Below are 25,161 nucleotides of genomic sequence, written 5' to 3' on the forward strand. Positions count from 1 at the left end.
GCCGGTCACGGTAGCCGAGTGGTCTAAGGCATGTACTGTCTTCGCTCGCTTGGAAACCGGGATAGTGGGTTCGAATCCCACTCAGGGCATGGATGTTTAGTTTGTGTGTGTGCAGTTTTCTGTGTCTGTGTACAGGCAGAGGCCTTGCGACGAGCTGATCACCCGCCCAAGGAGTCCTACCAAATGTGTAAGATCTAGAAAAACCGAAGTGAACGGAGAAGTTCATGGAGGTAGGCCTAGGCCCACTGGGGGGGAAACTTCCTCACTGCAACTGTTTGATGAGAGTTGCACATCTCTACTCTTTACATTCCTTGATATCTCTTTTAGTAGCTTATGTAGTGAAACAAAAGACAGCGGGAGTTCCATATTTTCTTGAACAGTTTCTACACATATTTTTATGACATTTGCCTGGTGGATCTGGTAGGACTGAGGCTAGAAATAAAAAAGGATAACTCCACAAGGCTGTATACAGACTTAAACACCACAAAATGAAGGTTATGCTCAAGCAAGTCCCAATAACATGATGTTTATACCAAGTCCAATGATAATCCACACACTGCTTAAATGTGTATTACAAGTGTGGAGGGGGGGGGGGTTAGAGACTCTACACGTGCACACAACATGGTTCCTAATCAGACACACAGACACTTGCAGGAGTTCTTTGTTTATAAAACAAGAGAAGGATAGAAGTGCACTACCTTGGATGATTTCTCTTCTGACCATCTGTATGCTGGAAATTATCCCCTGGTATGAGGTACCCAGCAACACAATTATTTTGCATTCCTTGCAAAGAGGGCACAAAACGAACACATGTAGGGGACACCATGTCTAATTCTGATTCATATCCAAACCACTGACAGATTTAGGTAATACTTTGTTATTGGAAAACCAGACTTAAAGATGTCAGGAAATTTAAAAAATTCTGGTTCATATCAGACTAGTACAATCCTCAGCTTATACAAACCTCAAATCCTGCTTTCCTGACTTCAAAAAATGTTCGAAGCACAAAAATTCATACACAATACAAATTACGATATCTAACTTTAATTTGAAACATTTTCTGATATTTAAACTTTACTGCAAGAGCACCGCACTTTAAATCTCTCAGTACAATGGAACTGTAGGCAGATTCTACCTCAGAAGTCACAGTTTACCATCCAGAAACAGGAGATTTTAAACATCTTGGTTCTACTGACATCATGCAATTAATGACTACCATACAAAAGGGATATGCAAGGGTGTAAAGAATGTATAAAGGTCATCCAGACAGTAAAGGCCATGAGGACACATGTGCTACCTGCAAACATTGCCTGGGTCTCTTTTTTTCCTCCATCCTCCCTAAGTCTGGACCTGGCTCCAAGTGATTTTCACTTGTTCACACACTTTAAGAAGTTTCTGGGTTTCACACGCATGCATATCGATCAAGCAGTGAAGAACATGGTTAAAAAGACTGGTCCAGTGGACCAGTGGCAGATCTCTTATGATGAGAAACTCGTCACACAACATGACAAGGACTGAATCTTCATGGGGATTATGCAGGAAAAAGATTTAAGGTCTGTAGGGATGTAATTTTTTTTGATCACCAAAAGGATTTTACCTTCTGGATGACCTACATATTTTAGGCCCACGTACTTGTACTCTACTGAGTATATACACGTGTTTCTACTCCTACGCAGGCTCTGGTGAACTAACCTGCTCACTGTCGCTGGATGTGGATGTGAGGCTCATTGTGAGTGCCTGGCTAAGGCAAGGCCCAGTGCCTGCTGTTGTTGAGATTCCACCTGAACCTGTGCCAGTAGGTCCACTCGTAGTGAGGCTGGGGTAGCTCTGTGCTGTGCTCAGCAAGCCACCTGGTACACGAGAGGCATGAACACGTTTATATACTGATAACAGACCAAACTAATTACTCACTTAGTAACACTAAAGAGATACTCACTTGCAGTGCTGAGAGCATACATTTGTAGGTTCATACATAATTTGTGTAGGTGTATTTCTTTTCTGTTTGCAGTTTTTGAATTTTATGCAAGTCATCAGACGAAGAGACAACTATTTTTTGAAGGTAAACTACATGGCGTTGCAACTCAGAAGACCACATTCCTCAACTCCACCATTCCTGTTAAATAAACGGATATAGGAGGCCTCCAGAGACAAACATGACTAACCTGGAAAATTGGAGGACAGCGCAAGCCGGACAAGACTGGAGACAGAGCTGGGACCACGGGGGAAGAGCGAGCTCCCGGGAGACGGCGATGGAGAAGGTGTTGTGCACGATGGGGATGGAATGCTCCCTCCACCTCCACTGCCGGCATTGCCTGCACCAGATCCCGTACCACCCCCACCAGTGCCGCCAGCACCACCTGTCACAGCACCAAGAGTGCGGCGACGTGCCATCGTGGCGAACGTCTCAAGCAGTCCTGCAGTAGCTGATGTTTCCATCGTGTTGGTCCCAGCTGCTGACGTCAAGTTCGGAACACTCACGCTCATTGCGTTTGATACGACCACGGAACCTCCACTTGGCTCTTCCTCGCACTCCTTGTCTCTCTTAACTGGAAAAGTAACATCTCAGCGTGTTCAGTTCCGCATGTTTTTTGTCAGAAAAGCGTTAACAAATATATGACGACACTATACAGGATTTGTCATATGTGACTTAAGGTTCTCACAGTAGTGAATATTAAGGTTACAGTTTCTTGAGATGTGACATTGTGCACTTTGGTAGGTATGTACCAATGTTTCATTGCTACCTGCTGATGCCATCTGCAATCCTGAAGGACAGAACAGTCACTCTTCTACCCTAAAGAATAGCAGCAGCTGGTTCCTCCAAAACACAGTTACCTATCTACACAGTACAGCATCACACATCAGAACACTGTAATAAATCATGATAATCACAGTCATGCAATTTTTTTCAAGAGATTCTAGACTAGGACTGAAAACTCAGCTATCAAGCAGGACTTAGCATAATTCTTATTATAAATATGGGTACAGTGACTTGGATATCTATTAAACATGAGTAAAAACTGATGGATTCCTTTGGGCATAAAATATGATGGTGAGAAAAAGGAGCATTGCAAAGAAATGGGTAAATGTACCTGTAATGCATATAATTCAGTTAATTTGGGTAATTTGAATGAAATTGCATTAATTTTAAGTTTTTATAGTAATGTTCTTTTTAAATTATGTTTATTAATTAGAATTGTAATAAGTTTTTTGTTCTATTATCTATGTTAATGGACTAATGTATGTGATTTTAATTATGTAACTTATGTAATTTATTATATGTATACATCTATTATCAAAGGGACTATTTCCACATCCTAGGTTTTTTGCCTGTATGGCTATATGGAAAATAAAGGAAATGAATGAATGGGAAGACAGTGTAATATGGAGAATTTGTAATAAGACAACTCATTCAAAGAAAATGAGCGAAGAAGGGGCAAAATGGAGAAAATGATGCCTGAACACAACAAATTCAACATAAAACATAAGTGAGAACAGCTTGCTCAGATGCAATATGATTCTTATCATGATACCAGTCTAAAGGTGTCCTAAGATTAATCATCACAGCAAGCAAATCGCAATTAAGATCTAAAAGTTTCTGACAATTGTATATTAATGCAAATACTGAGTTTCTGGACATTACCCACATCCTGTTTTTTTTTAAATTTAGAACACAATATTTTGGACACTAAGGGTGGCCGCACACAAACTGCGTCAAGACATGAGATAAAATATGCAGTCTTGCTTCATTTGTGATTCGTAAGCATGAAGCTCACGTCAGCATCATGACTCAGACTGGTGTCCGGCATTTTTCATAATCTCATTCGTTTCAACTGTGCTCCTTTCTTTGCATCATGTCACAGATATCGTGTCTAGACTGTTACATGTCTTGATGCATGCCGGTGCGTGGCCTACTTACGTGTATTAAAGATTACCTCTATCAACTAGGCTCAACTGAGTACGCTTTTACCTGAAGACAGAAACAGAATCCAGTCTCCGAAATGATGTTTTTAAAGAAATAAAAAAAAACAGGATGATGGATAATGTCCAGGAACTCAGTAATTGTATTAATGCCAATTAAGTACATAACATTCAGACTATAATCTTACTCTCGGTCACTGCAGCTGGGGGCTGTCTGTTCTTGATGCGTAATCCTTTCTCATTCATGACCGAGTCTGAACTCTCTTGTCCTCCGGTCACGCTAATACGAACTGATGGAGCTAATGTGGCGGCCATTAGTCCTACAATAAAGTATTCACCTTTCACTCTTATACTTAAATAAAGTGCAAAATTAATAAATAGTGAAAACCAAGGCATTTTGAATGATAAAGTCTTATTGGAGTACTCAGGCATGACAATTTATAGTCAAAAGTCTAGTGTTTTCAAGACAGGGGAAGTCTCCAGAATGCCAAAGCTCCAAACTGACAAACCCGGTGACCCAAGACATTACTTTAGTCACCATGATAGCTTCAAGCCTCAAGAGATTTTGTATTTCATATTTAGCCCAACCCATTCACAGTGAACAATATCAAAAGAAAATAATTTTATTACACAGTAGCAATTAACAGCTGCTTGTCCTTCAATTAGTATACGTTTGCCTTGGAAGTATACTTTCCTGAGTCATACAACTGTTAGTCTCTTTGGCATGCCCAATAACCATTAATTTAAAACTGGCATCATATAGACTTCAACAGAACGAAATCAACATGGCTTCCACATGATCTCTAATGATGTAACATCACTTATTAAGTGTCTGTTAACTAGTAACAGGCAGTTACTGCATACACAGTATTATCACCCATATATGAGAGTATGTTCCACATCCAGCAACATTCTCTCTTGATAAACATAAGCAAAGACATTTAGAATACAGAATTGTGGGTACAGCTTCTGCAATATTACCTATGGATGCAGCAGAAGATGGCTGCTGGCCGGTCCCAACCAAAAGAGAAGTGGGTAGTAATTCTCCTGACAAGAAGCTATTGGTGTTGTTGCGTAGCAAGTCGGCACCTTCTCTCATCTTATCCAACACCTCTACAGCTTCCACAGACAAAACAGAGTGCGGGTCTGTCGCGGAGGACAGCTGCACCTTATTCGCACGAGATGAGCCATATGTCTTGTTCATAGTGGTGGAACCGGACGATGACTGATTCGTTTTTGTAGCTTCAACGTTTGAAGTATTCCCAGAGGCTGATATCTTGTTTCTACCACAAGATGAGTTTGTTTCCTCACTGCAACTCATCTGCCGCCTCAGTTGGTTGCTTGTGGAACCTGACATGGGAACATTTATATATAGAATAGTAAATCTATCCCTGTAAGAGTCCATGGAGGCCCACTGGGTTGCTAGACATCAAGGATCCCACATTTTCTAGACAATCAGCTCACAGATGGCAGTGAGTCTGTCAGGCTTATGCGCCAGCCACCCTTTACTCCCAGGAAAATTCATGGTTCTCATTTATGTTAGAGGCTGAGTGGATCCCAGGGCCATATTGTGGCTGGAAGAATCATGACATGAAGAATCAAACCTGCGACCTTCCAGCTGGTAGAAGAGTGCCTCAACCAAATACGCTATCACGTGCCCTTTTGCTTGTGTATAGATACATAGTTTCCTCTCAAGTGAATCTGGCTCACTTTCCTCACAACATAGCACTGCTGATCCTTGCCAATTTAACAAATGCTAAGATTTCCTAGCACTTTCCCCATTTTACCTAACCTCAAATCCAAATTTTAATTTCTCTCTACTGAAAGCATAAAAACACTGACTGACATAATGTTATAAGGACTCTGTGCTACATACCAATATTAATCCTGGTTGATTCACCAAGCGCTAATGTCTCTACAATAGTAGCAAGGTCACTGGCAGCCGAAGATGAAATTGCAGACAGGTCAGTGTGTGGATCTCGTAATGCATGCACCACAACCGAGAGCTCTCCTGCGGGTGTAGATGAAGACTGGCTCTCTCCCGTCACTGCAACTATCGCTTCAGCTCGTGCCACTGACAGAACACTCTCAGCGATTGCTTCTGCAGCTTGCTACAACATACAAAGGGTACAAACTTGAAGAGTACTATCTCTTGGGGTGTAATGACACACAGCCCAGTAGGCGGGTACCAACATTTTGGAAGAATCTGATTCCTCCCTCATTCCTCAGTGCTGTGAGAACCTCAGACCTCCCATACTGCTAAGCCGGCTAATGAAAAGGGGGAGAAGGACTCAAAGTCAATTCAACTGCATTAGTTACTCATAAATTTTAATAAATGATTCAAAATTAAAAACAAATTTCACTTTACAGTTGATATTATAAGTTAAGAATGCATGCAGCTGTTATGTTATGTTATGTTATCTACCTTCCCCCACACCTTTATGGCACAATGATTAATATTTCAAACACAAATTCACAAACAATAAAATAATTATTATTTAAATCTTATTTTGAAAAATGTTCTTATCATGTTCATGAGAGGAGCAAAGTTAGATTAGTTAATCCTTAGCATTTGTACTGACCAGCCTGACATAGGGTACTTGTGCTAGATTGCCACTGCCTAAGAAAACTGGCTCTTAAGTTCAAGTGATGCGTAGAGGGAATAACAGGCATTCACACAGATTATTTCTGTTGTTTGAAGTTCATTTGAGGAAAGTTCTGTGGTTTTTCTGTGTAATTGCTATTAACAACATGCATCCTTGGCAGTTCTAGCATTCGGCTCTTGGTAGACAGAGGATTGATATCAATAAAATTTACTGGATTTCTGAGCAATCTTTGTAATATGAACATTTTAATCTAATTTTCTGGTTCAAGCTGAACAGTGAAACTGCCACACAGTGAGTACAACCTTTAATAAGGACTTCATTATAGGGAAATATACTACAATTGTGGCAGGCCCAAAATGTAGAGTACATATGTTAAGCAGCAATATCATTTAAACTATTTCCTGTTGCTACAGACTGACAAAAATCAAACTTCTTTTTTCTCACATATGCACAGGCAGCAAATTACAGGTGTAATGTGGCTGACAGCTGTAAGCATGCAGCAAACTGCAGAAAGGTTGCAAGCAGAAGAGGTTATGTATGTTTAAAAAATCTTTAAATCTGTGGTTCACACGCTGTTAATGGTGATGAGATGGCTTAGTTATTCTTTGTTATTTCCAAATGCCCATGATAACCACTCCAAACAGAAGAACTACTGCCATATCTGCATTACAATTCGAACCTCAGAGCCATAATACTGAATCATCAATAATTGGAAATTAGGTGATGGGTTTGTACATATGTATTTTAACAGGCCATGTCATAGTTCAGGCAGTTAGTCGCTGGCTTCCAACTGCGACAACCCAGCTTTGAGCCTGGGTCATGTATGTAGGATTTGTGGTGGACAAAGAGGCACTGGGGCAGGTTTTCTCTGAGTACTTTGGTTTCCTCTGCNCTCTTAACAATGAAATTGCACTGTAGTTATGAGGCCCAAGATGGATACACAGGTCCAACATATGACACATGCAAGACTGGCACAGACAGTTCAAAATGTGAATATATGCAGGCTTGGCAGTGAAAACGTTAACATATCACAGACTCAGCACCAACTTTCAGCAATATGCCACACATCAGCACACTTTCAGAACCGTAACAATCCTGCTGACACAAACCACACTGTGTCAACTGTACCTTGGCAGCGAGGTTATCTGCGGATGCTGCTTGCTCGGTGCTAGCTACCGATGTTTTGGAATGGTTCTCAGTTGCATCAGGTAGACTAGGAGTAGAGCTTGACTTTCGACTTGTCAGTACACTGGTGCCCCCACTCTTTGTTGAATCTGCAATGTTTTTGCTACCTTTGCCTGAAACCCAGCACAAATTAAAATAATGATAACTGATACACTCTGTATAGCAGCAATTATAAGTGGCAGGTTCTATACGACACTGAGACTTGGCTACCTGGCCGCACACACCACCTCCTGCTCCTATCCACAGTCAGGACACCCAGTATTTTGAGGTTCTGACAATGGCGACTATGAAGATAACCGTCAGCACTGATGTGACATGATGTCATTAGGTTTCTTAATGTTTTTATCAGATGGTTCTCAAGTTCTGTTGAAATAAATCTTACCAGATGAACCCCCAGATGACTTTCCGGTCCCAACAGATGTCCCAGGTGCTACTGCCTCTGAACCGCTGCTAGTGTCATATCCTGCAGCCAATTTAAGGTCATATTTCCCCTCCGCTCCCATTCGGTATGAATTGGAACCTCCATGATCCCACGTTACATCAATCCAGCCTAGGAAATAAAGGACAAAAACAGTTGAGAGAAACCACAATGGAATTAGAGTCTCACGACAATGTTATCAAACTCAAAACTCTTCTGTTTCCTGTTTCCTACCACAGACCTAATAGAGAACATTACAAAGATACTTTAAAGTTTAACTGACAATATATTGTGACACCAGCTAGGAAAGCAAAATACATCCAAGGCAGAGGGCTGATGCATCTGCTTGTAACATACAAGATTAAAACTTTCATGATAATATAAATCACTGAAGAATTCTTGTGTCAAAAAGAGTTTCCTAAACGTTGGAGTTATATTCACCGACAAGATGATTTAATGGAAAATCTAATCTCTGTGAAATATACAAGAAGAAAATGAACCATATTAAATTTACACAAAGTTTCAACAAAATTAATTTTCATGACTAATCTTCTGCCACAGTCAGTCACATACAATAGTAAGTTGTTAGCAAGTTAAACACCTGATACTTACTGAAATGGAACTATTCTTTTAATTTAAGCCCTTCAGTGCTAAAACTGAACATACACATGAAACTTACACAGCTTGGCCAAGCCTGCTTCTTAAATTCATGCCAAGAACTTAGTCTTCTTACAGAGAGAGAATTCTTCCCACATCACACATACCATTATGAAGTTCTCCAGTCACAGTGCCCTCGCCTGGCGGGTTCCCGTCCTGATCCCGCCACTTCCAGTCTAGTCCACGCACAACACGAGCACCAACTAACAGATGTTTCAGCACCTGCGTGCGCAGAAGTCGCCTTTGCCGCCGCAGGTTTGCCTCTGCCTCCTTTGCAGCTTTTCCTGCAGGTGGAGAATGGAACACTGCACACATTTGTTGTACAGCATTCACAGTTGCCAACACCACAGAAATAAATAAGAGTGTTTCTATTAATGAGTTATATGTCATCATTCTCCTCAGTATTAACTAACGAGATTTCTAAGCATCTTCTGGCTCTGGTTCTGAAATTTCATAACCTCCTTCCTTCAAGATTAACATGGAAAGAGACATCCAAGAACATCATTTTTGTGTGTCCTTCCTGATATCCGGTGCAACTGAATATTTGTATGACACAAAAGGGAGTCTGTGTGAATTACCAGCATCTAAACTACAAGGAAAAATAATGATGAAGAATGCAGTCTTCTGGGATGTGGCACCGTGTAGATGTGGTGTTAACAGACATTTCGGAGGAACGTATCGTCTCCATCTTCAGGGTAGAAGAATATGGAGGCAATATGTTCCTCTGAAACGTCGGTTAACATGACGTCTACATGGTGCCACATCCCAGAAGACTGCTTTCTTCATAGTCACCACTGTGAAAACCTCAAATCTTAAAAAAAAATGATGTTTTTCCTAAAATAACACTACCAATAGTTGCAAATGTTCCTTAAAGTTAACATTTACATAAAAAATCAATCTTTCTGCAAATCCTGTGTTTTTTTTTTGTTGTTTTGGGATGCTGTCAGTATACAGATTACAGAGCACTGCATGGTAGGACATCTGATGAACTGGGGAAGATCTAAATGGAAACAGTCGTGGCCTAATCAAGGGCCCATCGTTACACTAGCTGGGAAGGACTGAGGAAAACCACGAAAAACATCAAATCAATACAGGCTGACCCCGCTGAGACTTGAACCGAGCACATCCTGAATACATGCCAGCCTGTAGCCAGGCGCTATACAAATTGCACTACTGCAGCTCCTTTAAATAAAGAATTAGAATTAAAATTTTATTAACAGAGATGGAAGATAATAATTACGATGGTTTGGACATATAAAACGAATGGATAGATCACGGATGCAGAGAAAATATTACAATTAAAATGTTAAGCAATGAGGCCTATGGGATGATCTAACATAAGAACATGATGGTTTAACCAGGTGCAGAGAGAGAATACAGGCATGAAACAATTGAAAAGGAAAGACTGCAGAAATAAGAAAGGGGCTGGAGACTGTCTATCTATCTGCTCAAAATGTTAATAACATTATAGGAAATGAGTTCCATGAATAAAGCATGCACCTGTCTTTACCCTAGATATGGAAATAAAAATAGAGTGGGGCATAAGAAGTTGTGACTCTGCATACAGTGTAAGCCTTACCTAGATCTTCGCAGACTCCCGTCACGGTGCCATAGATCTCGAAGCCAGAGAGGCTGAGGTAGTGTGTTTGTCCGGAAGCATTCTTCCCAGTCTGCTGCAGGCGAATGTGACGCCAACCCTGAGCTTCCTCTGTTGGAGGTTCTAATGGCCAAGACGAGGTACTTCCTGGTTCGTTTAAGGAGCCGTCGTCTACATGAGTGTAAAGCGTGGTCCAGTTCAGACCATCTTTTGAAACCTGTTAGAACACAATACAATCAATCAGCTCAAAATACAATGAAACAATGGTGTGATAACATTAATGCTATGGTCTACCTAACATTCACAAAAGACTGTTTTGGGTTTCCTCATCCAAAGTTTCCACATATACAAAAACAAATATTCAATTTTTTTTCCTACTAGGCTGTAATATAGCTGTCTTTTTCTATAACGTGGTAATGAAAGTAATTCACCAAAGTGCATGGGGTCATGCAGCACACATGAGAGAAATGAGAATTATACACAAAATTTTAGTCCCAAAACATGAAGGGAAAAGACTATTTGGAAAAGCTAGGCATAATTGGAAGAATAAAATTAATATTAATCTTAAATAAATAGTGTGAGTGGATGAGGACTGCGTTCTTCGAGCTTAAGATAGAGACAAGTGACTGGTTCATGTGAAAATGTTGATAAATTCTGGATTCCACAAATGGTGGAGAGTTCAACCAGCTAAGAGGATATAACCTAGAGAAGTATTCTATTCCACAAAATGAGATACTTAGAGGCAAGTGCCCCAATTCAGTAGTTACTCCAGGATATTTACCTGGAACAGCCAGTTCCGGAGAGCTGACCGTCCGTATCCTCTAGCGTGCCTCAGTGTGTACGAGCTTGGTAACACCCACAGCCCAAGATCAATGGCAAACCATGCCCTCTTGTCGTCATTTGTGTGACAATTCAGTGCAGACGAATCACGGCTTAAGATGTCCTCCAAGCGTCCATAGGGTAAGTTGCGGCCATCGGAGGACGTTACCATCACCAGTCCATATTGTCCTGGATTGACCCATTCAGGTGAAGTTCTGAAACATCAAATCGCAATGAGATGCTACATGTTACAACAGATGACGAACTGTGATACAATTTTACCAACTGCAGCAGTTTTACTCGGTAATTTTAACTTACTTACAGCACCCCTTCTCTAAGAGTAATTAGCCAAGCTCCACACACCTCTCTAAATGGTGTTGGGTGTTATTATGAGCGTGCACATGTTGGTTGCAGGTAGTGAGCTCAGAATAGCTGTTGGTATAGTGATGGACTATGTGCTGGATGGCCAGGGTTCGATTCCGGAAAGGGGCACGATATTCTCTATCCCACAGCATCCAGACTGGCTGTGGTGCCCACCCAGCCTCCTATCCACTGAATAAAATCAGCTAGAGAGTGAAGCCTGACCACTCACTCCAATCTAGTGCCGAAGTCAAAAATGGAGGAGCTATACAACCACTTTTCCCTGTATATCTTCATGGCATGGTGCTTAATTAAGCACAAGGCAAACTTTACCTTTACTAATTCTGCCACAAGGTGGACTTGCCAACAACAATAGTCTCGCAAGCCCATTTTAACAAAAACTGCTATTAAAGAAGAGCTTCTTGCAATCTACATTTTGTGTTTTTTTTAATACCGGATGCTATGACTGGACAGTACACACGCAGAATGGAGCCCCTACTAGATGAAAACAAACAAACAAACTTACAGTTCTGTATAGTTTAATTTTCAGGTCTTTATAGAGAATGCAGAAGCATGCATGGTTCAGTCAATACACCAATACACTATGAGCAGGACAACCAAGGAACTGGGGCTGGATTCCCAACACAGCTGACAAATTTTTCTCTTAAATATAGCATCCACAACAACTCCAAGGTACATTCAACCTCCTACCCAATGCGTACAGGGGCTCTTTACTCAGACGTAAAGCAGTAAGGGTGTGAAATTCACTCACCTCCATCCAGTTCTGAGGTTACACACGTCTAAAACTATCCTCCATTGCCACCATACATATTCATGGTGTGGAGCTTAATTAATACAGAAAGTGCATAAACACTGGTGAACTCACTTTGCATTGGTCCCTATCCAATAAATTATCCCATTTTCATCAAAGTCGTGCTGATGCCTGAACGTCAATTTCTGTCCTTCTTTCAATTTTCGCACGAAGGCAAACGTTGAGCGTTCATAGTCATACCACTGTTTTGCTACCATCTTCAATAAGTAACGTTCCAACTGTGCGACAGTGCTGAGAGGTTCCATCTTAAGGCTGCGACCTGTGCGGTCTATTAACGAACAACCTTCAGCCTTTTCTAGCCTGAACCTTAACCGTCTGGTCAAGATCTGTAACAGAAAACATAACCATCCTCTTGGCATCTATCTACTACAATAAAATGTAGCGTTATATTCATAGCCAACTACTATTATACTTAAAAGAGGTCAGTATTTCGGGCACAAACTACAAGGCCATAAGACATTTCCCTCTAATATCTCATTACCTGCAAGCCATATCCAGAGCCTGGGGTATCGTACAGATACACCGGAAGTTTCTCGATTGACTCCAGGACAGAGACCAGCTTGTGCACCAGAATAGGTGCAGATTTCACACCACCACTCTCACCATCCTTCTCCTGCAAAACACATTCAACATTAGCGACTGGGTTCTACATGCTCTGATCACTGAATTTTTAACTGATCACATGGTACCTCCTCTGGGTTATTTAGAGTTATTCGCTGCTGTGGAAAGGATGGTTCATCAGTACTGATGGAATGTCTCCTAAGTCATTTCACATCACAACCTCGACAATATATTTTGACATGTGCCTTTCCAGGTGGGGCTTCAGCCTGACGGGACAGGGAAGGGTGGGGGGCAATAAAGACCTTATATAACACCTACTGGCAAGGCAAATATAACCACATTATCCTTGAAGTATTAAAGATAATGGAAGGTAGTCCTCGGCAGTGTAAACTCAGTGATACTGTGGAAGAAATTTTGAAGGCCAGAGTTCATTAAGAATGAAGTCTCAAGGTTCAGAAATTCTGCAGATATATGGAACTGGTACAAAACATGTTAATACCAGCACCAATCAAAGTGGTCTCCTCCACACAGACTTTCAAATGAGAAGTTCGTATTCATTTCTTGTTTCCACCATGCATGCTACATATTCTGCTCATCTTCTGTTTTTATTTTACCATCATGACAATACAAGACAGAGCTTGCCTACAAAATAGAATGGTCTAAAACAGATGCAGACACTACACCAAAACTAGCAACAAAGTCACAATATGACTACTGATAGTATCTATTATGACATACAAGAGGTACATTAAGGGAGGAACATATACTGAGGGTGTTGAGAATATTTGGACCGAAGAGAGATTAAGTGACAGGAGGTTGGCGAAAACTGCATAATGAGGAGCTTCATAACTTGTACTCTTCTCCAAGTATAATTAGAATGATCAAGTCAAGGAGGATGAGGTGGACAGGGCATGTAGCACGAATAGGGGAGACAAGGAATGCGTATAGGATTTTGGTGGGAAAGCCAGAAGGAAAGAGACCACTGGGAAGACCAAGGCATAGGTGGGTGGACAATATTAAAATGGATCTTAGAGAGATAGAATGCGATGGATTGGATTGATTTGGCTCATGACAGGGATCAGTGGAGGGCTCTTGTGAACACGGTAATGAACCTTCGGGTTCCATAAAATTCTGGGAAGTTCTTGAGTAGCTGCAGAATTGGTGACTCCTCCAGAAGGGCTCAGATCCACGAGTGAGTAAGTCAGACACAGCAATAACAACATGTACGACATTATTTTCCTCATGGAATTACCAGAACAGATCAGAAATGCTTCAAAACAAAGCACCTGGAAAAATATACAGACTTAATAATAATGAGATGAACTGTACGGAATATATGAAAATGAATGCAACTATTTATGTTGTAGCATACAGACCCATTGCTAAGTGGTGACTCTGTCGCCCGCAACAATAGAAGAACAGTGTTTTTCATGTTTCGAGTTTAGTCAGTTGAGTCAGTTCTGTACAGCAGTCTGCAAGGAAAAGTGGCAGCTGGAAGTGAGCTGCCATTCAGAGAGAACTTGAACATGTGAAGTTCAAAAATCTCCAATGTTAGAAGCAGTTGCCAGGAAATGGCTGGTGAAGACACAGCAGGCTGGAAAAGACTTAGTGGGTGCTGTAATTACTTGTAATTGCTGTGCATATAAGTGGTCAGTAAATCCAACATCCAATCCATACCTCATCTAGTCACATTCACATTACGATATGTATAAAATATATGAATCTAATAATAATGAGACAAACAGTACAGACTATATGACAAGAAAAGCAACAACTTATATGCATTGCACGATACTGTTAGGACAGTGAAACGAAGCAGGCAGAACTGCAGTTCAGAGTTCATCTGGTCATGAAACACACAGAACTATAGCGGGGGGGGGGGGNGGTCAGAATCATGTCCAATCAAGTTTAAGTAAGAGGTTCTGTTCACCTTGAAGCAGCTCTTGAAGACTCGAACTCTCTGCTTCTGCAGCTTGCTACTCTTGTTGCTATGCAAGCCCTCGTCCCAACAGCTGGTCGACAGGAGCGACAGCAAAGCCTGCACAAGTCCACTGCTATGAAGTTCGTATGCAGACACTACTCCCTCCTCTTGAAGTAGCTGCGTCAGCTCTTCGAGGGCTCCTTGCAGGATTTCACGCCACACAGTGAAACTCTCTCGGTTGTTCATGTGCTGTAAAAATTCTCAGATTTACAGAGTGCTCATGCATGAGGTTGACCATACTCTAGCATCTTTTTAACGTTTTTCTAAGTATTTCTCACTTATAACATTTTCACGGTCATTAAGAGCAGGTAGGCACAAATCTCAGGCACTGGATAGCATAAAATTTTCATGACAGCACTCAGAGTTTTCTGTATAGTGACTACGTTAAGGGTCGTGTGATCAAGGAGTCTCAAACTTTAGGAGTGTAACATTTTAAATGAAAGTCATGCTACATGTGTTCCCTTGCTCCCTTACTTGTTTCTGGCAGGCCCGTTCAATCTGCGCTACAATGTTGCCAAGTTTGGCGACAACTCCTCGAGGTTGAGCCTGTGCAGCTTTGAAATACTTTTCATAAATTTCTTGAGCTTGAACTTTCACCTGCAACAGAAATATTGGTATCATTCTCTACTGGACAATTAACTCAGACATCGGCACGCTCTGCAAAATTAACACAACTCTCACCTTTTGCTTCATGGCTTCTATCTTGGAACGGAGCCGCTTGCCACGTTTACCAGTCCATCCAGCTGCAAACTCTGGTCCTAATGAAGTCTCAGCAGTGAAAGAGTGTTTCGTACCACGATTAGATTCAAATATGAATCCAGGGAGATCCTCACGCAAAATTGTTGCTTGCTACAAGGAGAAAGGAACCACAGGATGCTTTTATTCTTTGGAAAATTAAGAAAAAAATGAAATAATATTCATGCAGAATCCTTATTTACTATGTCTTCTTGAAACCTGCAGTTTTTTCAACGCTGCATGTCATAATTCGATTGTGAGTGCAAGAAGGAAAGCAACTAGCAAAAAATACATTCCATGTAGCATGAGATAAGCTGCTGATATGGTGAAATAAAATTACAATGATAGACCTGGACTTGTTCAAACTTTATACCAGTTTCAAATCAACATTATTAAAATGTTCCAAACAACCGATTCTTATATTAAATGAAACTGCTTCAACTTGAGACAGCATACAACATCATTTGGACCGGAGAATGAATGGTCTGTCTGAAGATACATACTAACAAAAATCGCAAAATGCATAAACTGGATAACTGAGAGTGAGATCAAGATTTGAACCGGGTACCTCCAAAAATGGAACTGTATGCATATTATCAGTACACTAATCTGAAAGGATACTGAGAGAAAAAAATGAGGGAAAGAACAGATGAAGATGGAAACTGGAAGAAATAAGAGTGAAAGGAATCCATGAAGACAGAAAAACAACAAGATACCATTAGGATCACTAAGACCTGGACTATGTCCACTCATATTCCGAGAGAATATGTTTTGGAAACAGAACCAGTTTCCAAATCATAATCTTTTAGAACACTATATGATGAACAAAGTCCAGAAACTCAGCACAGCAAATTCAAACTCTATTGATTATTCTCAGTAATGGATAGGAGAAGCAGCAAAAATAATAAAAAATATAAATCAAAATAAAGTCATATAATGAATTCTGAGTGAAATCAAACGTGAGCCTACCATCCCAACAGGAGAAAGCAACTCTTGTTAAATGGTAGTACACTAACCCGAAAAGAAATAAAAGTATAAAGGAGGAAGATGTGACAGTGACAAAATGTACAGTGCATTGCCAACTGTTGTTAAGGCATCACTGGTATATATTAATGGAAAACATGTAAATCATTACAAGAAGCTATAATCAATAACTAACGGATTGTAAAAGTTCTGTACTTAACCTGCGAAGAGGATAAGATCCAGAAGTTTGTGACAATGGTATATTGCTACATGTATTGTTTTTGGACACTATCCATCGTCTTGTCTATTTTTTAAAAACCAACCTATTTCTTTTTTCAAAACACAACGTTTCGGGGGACTGGATTCTGTCCCTGTCCTCAGGTAAACCCTACTCAGTTGGGTCCAATAGATAGAGCTGGCCCCTATCTCCGGAGATAGGTTTTACCCAAGGACGGGGACAGAAAGCAGTCTCTGAAACATTGTGTTTTTAAAAAAGAAACAGGACGTCTTTAAAAAAAAAGACACGACGATTGATAATGTCCAGAAACATAATACTTGTAGCTGTGAAGAGGATAATTGAGAGTTTACCATAATCCTAAATGTAACACACCATAGCCTGAACCCGTCAGAATGGATGAAAGTATGTTATTTATTTCAAGTAGTAATTCAAAAGAGAAGCAAGCTACTCTGGCACATATTACTACCTGCTGTCCATCAGAGTTGTGGATATGTAGCTCTCCATCTTTGCGACTCGCCAGCGCCCAGTTTCCCACGACTAGTCTAGCTGGGCCAGGGCGAGAGAGAATTGGCTGACTAGGGGTGTTGGGTTTTACTTGTGCCCGAGCTCGCTGGAGTTTTTCTAAGAACTCTCCTCGGTTTTCTGTAACAGAAATGACAATATCACTAAAATAAAATATCAAATCAACTTTAAAAATACAGTGAAATTCAAGTTAACTAACAAATGTGACTAATTCTGAATGTAAGAATCGTGTGAATAAAATGAACTCCAGAACAGAAACAAAATTCCGTAAAACATATTTCTCAGAACCACATAATTTACAGACATTACTCTCATCTTCCAGGTCACAGTAACACAAGGTCTTTCTAAATTAGGCCACATCTTTCAACAATCAGCGAGGAGGGAAGCCATGTTCCACACTAGTCGCAGAGTGAACAAACGAAGCCACATCTGACCATGGAACACAAGCATCATACAGACCTCTCCTGGTGCACATTGGTCAGCCAGGGCTGTCTGGTTTGCCTCGTCTGCCACAGCAGACTGTCTCCTGTTGCGGGCTGCATCACCCATCAAGTGGATTGCCCCCACCCTCCCAAACCTTTGAAGAACAGCAGGTAAGAGTGTTGCAGCTGTTCCCAAGGAGAGTACGGGAGAGATGAATCTCGTGTGCGTTATGAGAGGACATGGAACAGAACTGTGCAAAACTGGAGACTGCACCATTAAAAGTACAGTATGTAAAGTAAAGCTATCCCTGTAAGAGGCTGTGGAGGCCCATAGGGTTGTGAGACATTGAGGTTCCCACATTTTCTAGACAGTCAGCTCAAAGATGGTGGTAAGGCTGTCAGCCTTACGCGCCGGCTGCGCTTTACTCCCCTGGAAAATTATTTAATTAATTCCTGGTACTCATTTCTGTTAGAAGCTGAGTTGACCTCAGGGCCATAGTGTGGCTGGTAGGATTAGGTCAATTGATAAAAATCCAATGACCTCATCGGTACTTGAACCTGTGACCTTCTGGCTTGTAGCACAGCCCCTCAACCAACTACGCTACCGCGTGCCCCGGAGACTGCACCATGCTGTCTCTAAAACATCTCTGAGGCTGCATGATGTAGATCATCAAATCATCATCTGCATGTTACACAATTGGAATGATACTCACTATACTGCAGATCTCATAACACAGGACTTTTCTTCTGTTAGGTGTGAAGTGCCCTCAGAGATGTTTTACATAGACAATAACTCAGAAAGACCTTGCATGTAACTAGTTCCAGTGATTATTTTGGCACATTCTTGCCATTCTTTGTTCCAAATCAGTGTTCATTTCTTTAAAAAAAAAAAAAAGCATATGTGATTTAAATCACAGACTGTTTACAGTTCAGAAGAGAGAACTACATTTGTGCTATTCTACATTCACCCAACTCCAAGGCTATTGGTTCAGTTCCCCAACTGACTACTGGCTCATATTTTTAGCAGCTTATACTATGAAAGCAATAAGCCTTGCCCAAACACCGTAGGGTTAGTTCACTTGCACGCTTGTTACAGAAAAACTCTGATAGCATGAGTGTTATACATGATTTGCATGAAGCACAAAAACTGAAGATTTAAAGTTTCTGACAATGGCACATTAGTACAAATATGTTTCTTTTCTGTTCTGTATTGATCATCCTGTTCTCACCTAAAACACCATTCGGAGATAGGGGCCAGCTCTATTGTTTGGGCCCAACTGAGTATGTTTTACATGAAGATGAAGACAGAATCCAGTCTCCAAAATGCTGTGTTTTCAAATATAAATGGATGGTTTTTTAGATAAAAACAGGATGAGGTCCAGAGGTATGGACTAGCTTTATCCATCAGGTCCAACTGAACAGGTCTTACATGAAGCCAGAGACAGAATCCAGTCTCCAAAATGATTCGCTTTCAATAAAGAGGATATGTTTTAGATAAAAACAGAATGCCGGATAATGTCCAGAAACATAATGTGTGTACATGAACAGAAGGCTGGTTTTTATTGCATATAATTCAGTTAACGTGTTAAAAAATGGTAGGACCTTCCAAAATGTTTCATTTTAAACATGTTCTGTTTATCTTATTAACATTTATTCATGGCAATTCACATAAGAAATTCTTCCTCCTCCTTTGTTTTCACTTTTAAGTGGGCAGACTAGCAGCCAATCAGGCCTCTACATCTATCTCTGTCTTCTCAGAGCCTCTCTTCCTCTGTTGCCTCCCATATAATGTGCAGGGAAGCTTAGAACAAAACTTTGTTATATTACAGTGTCCAATTGGTAAACATGCAATCTTTATTAGGTGTGTTTGAGCCTCAAAGTCAGTTTATACATACAAAGAGTCTCTTTCAAGTTCCCTTAAATATCGGCAATGGCAACAGACATACCCTCACAGCTATTCAGACTACTTGTCATTGCTTATATAAACAGAAAACAAAAACATATATGAGAAATACAATGATAACAAGAAATTAACCCCTTCAGGTCCTCTGTCATACTCAGAACAAGTTACACTCCAGTAACAATTCAGACTAATCCTGAAGTTAATTCAACAACCTTTAACTTACCACATTTATCCACGTATAAGATGCACATCATCAGAGCTAAATCCATAAAAAGTATTTTTTGATGAATATAAAGTATTTTTGTTAAAAACTCATTTTTACAATATAATGATAATATGAGCAGCTTCAAATGCTTGAGGAGGAGAGTAATGAGAAATGGAAGAGCACATGGAAAAATTATGGGGCAAATTAAAAAAAGGCTGAAGAATTTTACCAGTCAGTCAGGGATCTACTTCTGAAATTGGAAACGTCAAAGACAGAACAGATACATTTATTTAAAAGTTACCATATGGTCATATGGACCACAAATGAGTGTATACATAAAGCCATATATTAGTAGACTAATGGTAAGAGAATGAGATTTTTAAGAAGTACAGAAGGAAAGACCAAGCGAGAGACAAAGAATAAATAAATCGAAAAAAAAAATTAGAGTATTTAAAAATAAATACAATGAGAGATAAATTAATAAATAATGGAATAAGATGACATGGGCATGTTTTAATAATGTGTGAAGAAAGAATCCCAAAAGAATGTTCTGAACATGAAACTAAAAGGAAAAAAACATAAGAGGCAGACGAACATCAAGACAGGAATAACAGGCTAGGAAAGATGTCACATGGAAGGAAACTAAGGTAAACAGCTTTGGAAAGATAATTGGGGAGGCTTGCCTGGCAGACAACTGATAAAGAAGTGAAAATACTGGAGGATGAAAGGAGCAGATTTTTTTAGTTGTTTATTTAATGATGTGTAATGAGTTTATACGGTGTCAGGAAGAGGTTACATGTAAATTAACACTGATAAATATGAGCATTTACTTAATAATTGCAACATTATTTTTCATCTCCACCTCATATGCATTTTTACCAAGAGAAAAATAAATTCTGGCCCTTTTGAAGCCACCACAACCCTTCAGTGTAAAAAACTTGGGGCAATTTAAGTGGGAGGGGGACAAGCGGGAGAAGTGCATCTTATACACTGGTAAATATGGTAAAAACAATGTTCTGAAATTGGTCCTCATAATTTTTCACGTGTTTATACAAACAGACCCCAAAGAAGACTCCTGTTGGTTTCAGTCGGGATTCACAAAATCACTTTACCTTTTACTGCAAAACTGAATCCACCAGTTCTGATATTTCATATACAACATGATATCTCATGGATTTATGTCAGTAAATCATAAACTTTTCCGTGAGATCATTCCCAGTTAGAAACGTCACATGAACACAGGTCCCATTCTCAATGGTTATGGAGCTATGAGTATTTGAAATTCAAGAATGATTTATATACCACTAAGCCAGGACAACAGGATACAGACATGTCAATGCCTGGTCAAGAATAAGCACCAAACACCCATAGATCACTGGTGCGCCCTGCTCCCAAGTCCCAGCCTGCTATATTCCTGTGTGGGGGGGGTCACACGAGAGAAATGGCATATGAAAATAACGCGGATATGAGAGATGAACTAAACTGTGTAAAATCAGATGTTACAATATGCATGAATGGTTGCAGCTCTTGGCAAAGTTACACGTTCAACAGACACACAAATCAGAGTGTGTTCATCTGAGCTAAGTTTGCCATTTCAAATTGTTATTGTAAAGGGAATTGTACAATATAACAACTGATGAACGAAAATGTCGTGGTTATATGTACACCATTCCTGAACTCCATATACATGTGCCATAGCTCTATGTCCACCGAGCAACGAACCCACAACAAGTAATGTCATATAAGATGTGTATTTAAATTTATTATTTAATGGCACTATCAGTAGATACCAATGGGTGTCAAACTTGGTCTCTGATATTAAGAGAGGAACACAGACTGAGGGTGTTTGAGAACAGGGTGCTGAGGAGATATCTGGACTGAAGAGAGATGAAGTGACAGGAGGTTGGAGAAAACTGCATAATGAGGAGCTTCATAACTTGTACTCTTCACCAAGTATAATTAGAATGATAAAGTCAAGGAGGATGAGGTGGGCAGGTCATGTAGCACGAATGGGGGAGACGAGGAATGCGTATAGGATATTGGTGGGAAAGCCAGAAGGAAAGAGACCACAGGGAAGACCAAGGCATAGGTGGGTGGACACTATTAGAATGGATCTTAGAGACACAGGATGGGTTGGTATGTATTGGATAGATCTGGCTCAGGATAGGGACCAGTGGAGGGCTCTTGTGAACACGGTAATGAACCTTCGGGTTCCATAAAATGCTGGGAAATTCTTGAATAGCTGCAGAATTGGCAGCTCCTCCAGAAGGGCTCAGCTAGATGAGTAAGTAAGTAAGTAAGTAAGTAAGTAAGTAAGTAAGTAAGTAAGTAAATATCAGTCGGTGGAACTGTAACTGGTAGAAGAAACTGAAGTACCTGGAGAAAATCTGCCCCAATGCCACTTTGTTCACCACAAGCTCCATATGACCAGAACTGGGAATGAACCCAGGTCACCATGGTGGGAAGCCAGCAACTAACTACCTGGGCTATGGCATGGCCAATTTTGGGATGCGACCCCTTGCACTGTGATAGAAGTTTATTAATGTTTTGGAGGAATACGCTTCCGTCACACTGCATGCCGACTGCTTGATTTCTGTTCCCTGGACACATCAGCATATATATCAGGCTACATGGCTTTAGAATCCCAGAAGGTATGAGTTTTCATAGTTACCACTGTGATGACCTCAAATATCACAACTGACGCAATGTTCATATGACTTTCTGGCTGTGAACAGCCCCACAAATAAGCTCCTGATGTACCCAGTAACTTCTGGAAATACTCTGCAGGCCTGGTAAGGGCACTGGGGTACACACTGTGTGTGTGTGTCTCAGTTGTACTGTATTTATGGCTTTTGTATTTGTATGACTTGTTCCACATCCTACAGTCATTCTGACTTACTTTGGATCTACGGAATGGAATGTATGTATGTACTTAACGGTTAAGGGAAACCAAAATACAAAACATAAAAGCTAGGAAGAGGATGAAACACACACGTGGTGTACTTACCACCCACTACAGTTTAGTGCACTAATCCAATTATGTCTCCATAACCAATTCTAGTATGCATATGTTTCAATTTTAGCTCTAGCACAAATTTTTATAGTAGTTTTAAAATTTCTCTTACCTTCTGTGGTAAGAGTTTCTGTATTTCTTCCTTTCCCTATTAAAAAAAGGGGGCAATGCGTCAATATTTATTCACAGGTCAGTGCTAGGAACGCAAAACACATAACACAAATTAAATACTTCGTAACAACAAGGATATGGGAACACATTTGGTCTGGGCAATTTCAATGTTAGGCTTCTCATCACCAGATTTTTTTCTGTTTATAACAATGACAGTCACGAATATACAACAATATAGAACATACTAACATTTCATCCAGTGGCACAGCACGAGCCTTCAGTACATAGAACGGCAAATGTGATTCGTATGAAACACCAAACCCTACAAGTGTCAAGTACTCAAAATTTCAATTTTTACAAAAATTGTTGTATCTGACAGCATGTGACATCTGTTGGTAGTTTATCTGAATTACATAGTCAAGAAACATTTTCAGAGAATTCTCTGTAGACTTCTTGTCCATCTACAAAATTTCATCATCCTAAATGATGTATAAATATAAAACCAATGACAAATTATAATAATTTCAGTTAATTATTGTGACTATTTCAAAGTATATAATTTTCTTAGCTCTTAATAGATGTCACTTGTTGACGATTCTGTAGAAAGTTTTTTGTCCATGTCAAACAAGATCATCACATTACATATAAACACAGGAAACTGGACTTCCAAGAATTCAAACACAATTCAACCCCAAGCTGCTACTAACTGAAGAAGTGTGGAGAGACACATCCCTTCAAATGGGCTTGTTTGTATCAACCCCTAATAAGAGATAAGTACGAGGTATGGCAGAATGAGAAGAGGGCAAGGCACCTGCCCCAGTGCTATTCTGGCCAAATACAAACCTCACACAAACTACACTCGTACTGAATCCAGGGCTCCACAGTAGCTTCAAACTTCAAAGCATTATGGCAACAAAGAATGCAAATAATTTCTAAAAACATTTGAGTGTTTTTAACAAAATAACACTCCCTCAAACAATGCAAGTCAACATTGTTGATAGAGGCCGGTAGTGGAAAAACCAACGAACATGACTGCATTAAGGAGCACAGAAAGAACAGATCAGATGTAACAAAGAGTAGATGTCTCTGTAACTTCTCCATTGAGAACTATTCTACAAAATGTCTGACAGAGGCATAAATTTATTTTCCCAAAATCATTGTTTCTCTTTGAGGGTACAACATAGTGCATTTTATACCCAACATTGTGTTTTAGCTTTTTCAACAGTGAAGGACTTCAAATTGGAGACAATACAATTAACAGGAAGAAAATCCAAAGAAATAAAGTAACGACTGCAACACATTTCATTACCACTCCAAGGACTGCATAAAAAACCATGCTTGATTAGATTCTTCTAAGGTATGACACCGTGTAGTTTGGTAGATAGAAATCAGTGTTTAAAGAGGAACCTGATGCCTCAAACTTAAGAGCAGAAGATGAAGATTGTTCTATCCTGAAGATGGAAACAGTAGGTTCCTCTGAAACAATAATTTCTATACAGGGTGTTTCACAACTTTAGGGCATAACTGCAGGAGGTGATTTCCTAGGTCTTTGTGATCAAAAAAGTTCATATAAACATGTGACCGATTTTGGACGGTTATGGAGTTATGACCGTTTTAAACTCAGAATAGAAGGTAACGATTACTGACAATAAACGAAACAAAATAATAAAGCAGCATAATACATGATACATTTAAAGTATGAATGTAAAGTTAACTTTGTGAAATTACCTCTAATTTGAACTGAATGGTGCTTAAAGCTGATTTTTGAAAATGCCACCGCTGGCCACAACACAGGTTGCCACTCGGTTTTGAACCACACGGGTACATACCAACCCACCATGCTTTAGGTACCTCTCAAGTGTCGAGATAACGAGAACGCTCTGTCTGCAGCTGGCTAAAAACAGCGACCTGTCTGATGATAAGACGCGGTTCACACAAGGGCGTGCACGGGAATAAAAAAATGGTCATTAACTCCGTAACCATCCAAAATCGGACACATGTTTATGTGAACTTTTTTGACCACAAAGACCTAGGAAATCGCCTTTTGCAGTTATGCCCTAAAGTCGTGAAACACCCTGTATATCAAACTACATGGTGTCACATTCGAGAAAACTT

At 40.1% G+C, this 25,161-nt stretch overlaps 1 protein-coding gene and 1 non-coding gene across 2 annotated transcripts in view; both read right to left on the reverse strand.

Moving 5' to 3' along the window:
* The window catches only part of LOC111874990 (E3 ubiquitin-protein ligase HECTD1), a gene marked incomplete at its 5' end in the record, with an annotated part of 58,198 nt that overhangs the window by 13,744 nt on the left and 19,293 nt on the right, over positions 1–25,161 (reverse strand). The window contains 17 exon segments of the mRNA XM_033755674.1: positions 1,693–1,850; positions 2,163–2,546; positions 4,107–4,238; positions 4,900–5,268; positions 5,795–6,029; positions 7,653–7,822; positions 8,092–8,259; positions 8,892–9,089; positions 10,364–10,598; positions 11,163–11,415; positions 12,447–12,718; positions 12,874–13,005; positions 14,884–15,123; positions 15,409–15,531; positions 15,616–15,783; positions 17,337–17,512; positions 23,048–23,083. Coding sequence (XP_033611565.1) covers positions 1,693–1,850; positions 2,163–2,546; positions 4,107–4,238; positions 4,900–5,268; positions 5,795–6,029; positions 7,653–7,822; positions 8,092–8,259; positions 8,892–9,089; positions 10,364–10,598; positions 11,163–11,415; positions 12,447–12,718; positions 12,874–13,005; positions 14,884–15,123; positions 15,409–15,531; positions 15,616–15,783; positions 17,337–17,512; positions 23,048–23,083 — 3,449 coding nt within the window.
* Positions 3,496–3,567, reverse strand: LOC111875003. The gene has a single exon (XR_002844647.1). It is a non-coding gene; the product is annotated as a small nucleolar RNA SNORD58 (small nucleolar RNA).

This window comes from Cryptotermes secundus, unplaced genomic scaffold (genome assembly GCF_002891405.2).
Source record: "Cryptotermes secundus unplaced genomic scaffold, Csec_1.0 scaffold868, whole genome shotgun sequence".
NCBI lineage: Eukaryota > Metazoa > Arthropoda > Insecta > Blattodea > Kalotermitidae > Cryptotermes > Cryptotermes secundus.